The sequence below is a fragment of the Elaeis guineensis genome, chromosome 6 (genome assembly GCF_000442705.2).
Source record: "Elaeis guineensis isolate ETL-2024a chromosome 6, EG11, whole genome shotgun sequence".
Taxonomy (NCBI): domain Eukaryota; kingdom Viridiplantae; phylum Streptophyta; class Magnoliopsida; order Arecales; family Arecaceae; genus Elaeis; species Elaeis guineensis.
Window position 1 is genome coordinate 19282564 of NC_025998.2, and position 4394 is coordinate 19286957.

The 4394-nt window shown below is 47.1% G+C and overlaps 1 protein-coding gene across 1 annotated transcript; it reads right to left on the minus strand.

Moving 5' to 3' along the window:
- Positions 1-715: 715 nt before the first annotated feature.
- Positions 716-4007, minus strand: LOC105033789 (AP-3 complex subunit delta). Its single transcript, XM_010908708.2, is given in 2 exon segments — positions 716-1670; positions 1673-4007. Coding segments are annotated over 2 exon segments (2901 nt in total). The 5' UTR covers positions 3855-4007; the 3' UTR covers positions 716-951.
- Between the last annotated feature and the right edge of the window lie 387 nt (positions 4008-4394).

Sequence of the window (4394 nt, forward strand, 5' to 3'; positions counted from 1 at the left end):
AGCCACCCCTAGGTCTTTCGCATTATCATATTCATAAAATATCATTAATTGGTCACTAATGCTTTGAGCACAACCAATATATCTTCCCTTGATTATGTGAAGAAGGTAGAATCACCATAAATAAGAATGGAAAGCCATATCTCCAGTAGTTGAATACAGACAAACATTTTAAGTGCTAGATTCTACCAAGACGGTACCAAAACAGATATTTAGAACATTAATCTAGACAATGCCCGTAAAGTTCCAATGCTTTATTTCTTTTTCCATCAAAAGTTTATACCGAGAGGACGTATGGTGAGATTTTTGTATTTGGTTGTACAATATGGCCAAAAAATCATCAGAGGTCAAGCAAAAGTACTCTGTTAAAGGGAAAAAGAAAATCTTGAAGCTTACATTTAAGAGTAAGACAAACTGACCTAGACAAAGCAAGCTTTATATTTTCAAAATAAGAATATAGACTGACTGGTTATTTATATTTAGTAAAATAGGTATACATCACATAAACACATATCCGAATCTCATTTTGCCTTTTGCCAACCCTGTTCTACTACTGTTGTTCATCTTCTGTTCTCCCAACATTTCTCTGCTAGTACTTTTGAAAACATGAGGCATTATCCAGACTTCTTTCCTAAGTTTAAATAAGTTTATTCATCTGGAGAAAAACAATTGATGATCTGAATTTACAACAGTTACAACAAACAAATACAAAACAACATTCACAGAGCATCTTAATGAGATTTATTCCATAAGATAATAATACAGGATTGAAATGTTAAAACAATTTCATATGAGATAAATAGGGCAAAAGAGGATGTTGACCACATAAAAAGGGAGAAAGAAGTTGTGAACATGACCTTCACAGAAAGGCAACAAACAATATTGCTATCACATCATCTAAATTCCTTCAAAACTACAATTAGATAAACAATGAACCAAACAGACTAGAATCAATCATAAAAGGAGATCTTGGATGACTGGTGCCTGTGGAACCACATTTAGAGGAGCCTCCCCTCTTTGTCTATGCTTTTGTCTTTCATGATGATGACTACTCCTTGTTGAGTTCCTATGACTCTTCTCTTCTTTCTCCTCATTATTCTGAGAGCTTCTATGTCTTTCTTTATCATGGCTACGATGTTTACTCCTCCTAGAACTCCGATTTTCTCTATCACCCAGATCTAGATTTTCTTTTGACTGGGAAACAGATTCACTATTATCTGACACTTCTTTCACCCTTCTTCCAGAAGACTTGTTTGAAGACCTTTTTTGTGATGATGATGGTTTCCCTTCATTGCCCAAAAGAACATCATGTATTGCACCAGATAGCAAATCATCTTTTGATTCCTTCACTGTTGTCGAAGTAGAAGTTGAGACTCCATCACCTTCATCCAGTTTTAACACTATGGGACGTGGCTTTGTGGGCTTTACCTTTCTGGGAATCAGCGATTGCTCAGTGAGCTTTACAAGGTCCTCTGTGGCATCACTATGACTGCCTGGCAGTAGAGGGTCGAGGGCATGTGGAAAATCATTCGATTCAGTATCATCTTTCTCTGCAGAAAGATAATATAGTCCATGTCGTTTACGGTGTTCAGCAAGCAGGGATGTTGACTGAACTGATGGCATGGCTTCATCCTTGATCTCCATGTGTTGATGACTTGAAGGGAAAATGAAATTGACATGGATGGAGCAATATCACCCTCAGTTAATATCATGGCAAGATCAGCAAGATTTTCCTTAAGAACAAGACCCTCAGGCACAGGAACTCTCTTTTGAGCATTCACAGAAACTGGACCTAGCTCTTCAGAAAACAGTGCTCGCATAAGGTTCATAATTTTACCAATCCTGTTATCTTTATCTTTTTTAAAGCCCTCCTCCTCAGTCTTCCAAACTGGAATCTCTTTCAACATATGTATCAAACCAAGAACATTCCTTGCCCGCTCCTGAACCTCTACATCAGCATTCTCTGATAGCGGACCCACTGCTGTTTCGATCAAATATAGAATGTGGCTAAGATATTCGCATGTAAAGAAGGGATCTTTCTTCTCTATCGAACTTAATAAAGAGGCAATGCCATCAGCACTCTCCATCCCAGTAATATCATCAGATAAGCAATTAGCAGCAGCAGCATTACATTCTATGGTCAACCCTAATCCAGTGGTTGAATTGCCCAAAGATGAAACTTGACTGGCTTCTGGTTGATCGATATATGAATTGAAACAAAAGGCAAGAACTTTAAACACAGCTTGAATATAAACAGCTCTCACCAATGGAGGAAGAAGACTAGTCCTAGGCTGCAGCAGGGCCTCAACAAGCTCCAACCGGTTCCTCGAGAACTCGACGTACTCCCCCGAAACCCAAGCAGCCGCAGACAGTATCCTACAGAGAAGCGGGTTGCCGAGCAGAGCAGGATCGATCAAAAGATCTCGAGCCACGCGGACGAGCTCCGGCCTCGCGTCCCTGACCCTCAGCCCGATATCCACGAGCTGCCGCTCGATCTCCTCCCCCTTAGCGCAGTGTGGGTTCCTGACCATCTCCCCGAGAAGCGAGACATACCAATCGAAATCCACGATCAACTCGTACACATTCCTCCCGCAGGTGGTGAGAACCGCGTCGAGTATCTCGTTGGCGAACACGGGGTCGGACTTCATGGCGTAGTTGACCAACATGACAGAGATCTCGACGACGTTGGTGTCGAACACCATCCCCATGATGAGGCGCAGGGCCTCGCGGCGGATGTTGGGGTCGGGGTCGGCGAGGGACCGGATCACGGAATCCCTGCTCTCCTCCACGGCCCAGGAGTTCCGTGGACCGATCATCGTGAGGGCGCGCAGCCCAAGGTATCGCAGGTTGGGGTCATCGTCGTTGGCGAGGAACTCCTTGACCTTATCCACGGCGAGGCGCAAGGCGTGGTCGTGGTCGGGGAAGCCGGAGAAGATGGTGCGGACGCACTCGAAGACGAGGGACTGGGCGGAGGAGCGCCGGAGGAGGTCGCAGAGGGGGTCGACGAGGCGGGCGGCGAGTCGGGGCTCGAGGGGGGCGAGGCGGGCGAAGATCTTGAGGAGCTTGATGAGGACCCAGTTGTTGCGGGAATCGGTGAGGAGGCGGTAGAACTCGGGGGCGAGGGGAAGGTAGGGGGCGGGGTCGGTGGTGGAGACGAGCTCTGCGAAGGCGCCGACGGCGGTGGAGACGATGCGGGGGACGGGGGAGGAGAGGCAGTCGACGAGGGGCTTGAAGAGGAGGGGGACGGCGTCGGGGCAGAGGGAGAGCGCGCGGAGGGCGGCGGCGGCGGCCTTGGGGCGGAGAGGGGAAGAATTGTTATTGTTGTTCTTGGTGTTGGTGATGGTGCTACTAGCGCGGGGCGAGAGGAGGGGAATGAGGTCGGAGGCGAGGTGGCGGGCGAGGTCGGGGGAGGCGGAGAGAGAGAGGAGGTGGAGGGCGAGGGAAGAGAAGGGGGGAGGGGAGGAGGGGGAGAGATCCTTGCGGAGCTGGTGGGTGGAGAGGGGGAGGACGTCGGTGGTGGAGGGGTGGAAGGAGAGGGAGGCGGCGAGGTAGGCGAGGCGCTTGTGGAGGGGGGAGGGGGAAGGGAGGAGCTCGAGGGCGTGGAAAGCGGCCCAGGAGGCGTCGAGGCCGTGGATCGAGGAGAGGTACGTGAGCTTCTGGAGGGCAACGGCCTTGGTGTCGGGGTCTGGGGAGCGGATCTCGCGGCGGATCTCGGCGAGGGCGCGGGAGAGGAGGACGGGCTCGGCGCTGGCGGGCTGGGAGCGCAGGGATTTGATCAGGTCGTCCAGGGAGCGCTGGAACAGTGAGTCCACCAGGGATGGGGCAGTCGAGGACGAGGAGGAGGAGCCCCCCGCCATGGGCGTGGAGCAGGAGGAGGAGCGCGAAGACCGAAGGCGTCTGGAAGGTGTTTGTTCTTAGGCGTTCGCTGTCCTACTACCTACTGCTGACGCCGACAACAAGATTGCCTGGGCCATTGCTCGGCCCGGGGTGCAGCGACAAGGGGTCAAGAGGTTTGAGCTCTACTCGGTTTAAAATGCCGAAATTCGGCTCAAGAGGATTGAATCTTAACATTCAAACTCAAATTTAATTGAATTAAAAATAATATTTAAGATCAATTTGATTCAATTCGAAAATTAATGAAGCTATACTTAAATTTGAAATCAAACCTTGTTCATAATTAAAAAATATAATTCAAAAATAAAATATTATATTATATTTTAAAATATTAAATTATAATATATTATAAATATATAAATATTATTAAAATATATATCCAACTGGGCTCATAAGATTTTGAGCCGATTAATTTAATATTCAAATTTGATTCAAAAAATTATTTAAACTATTTGAGCTGTACTCAAACTCAATAACATTTCAATTTAATTAAGTTGGGACTA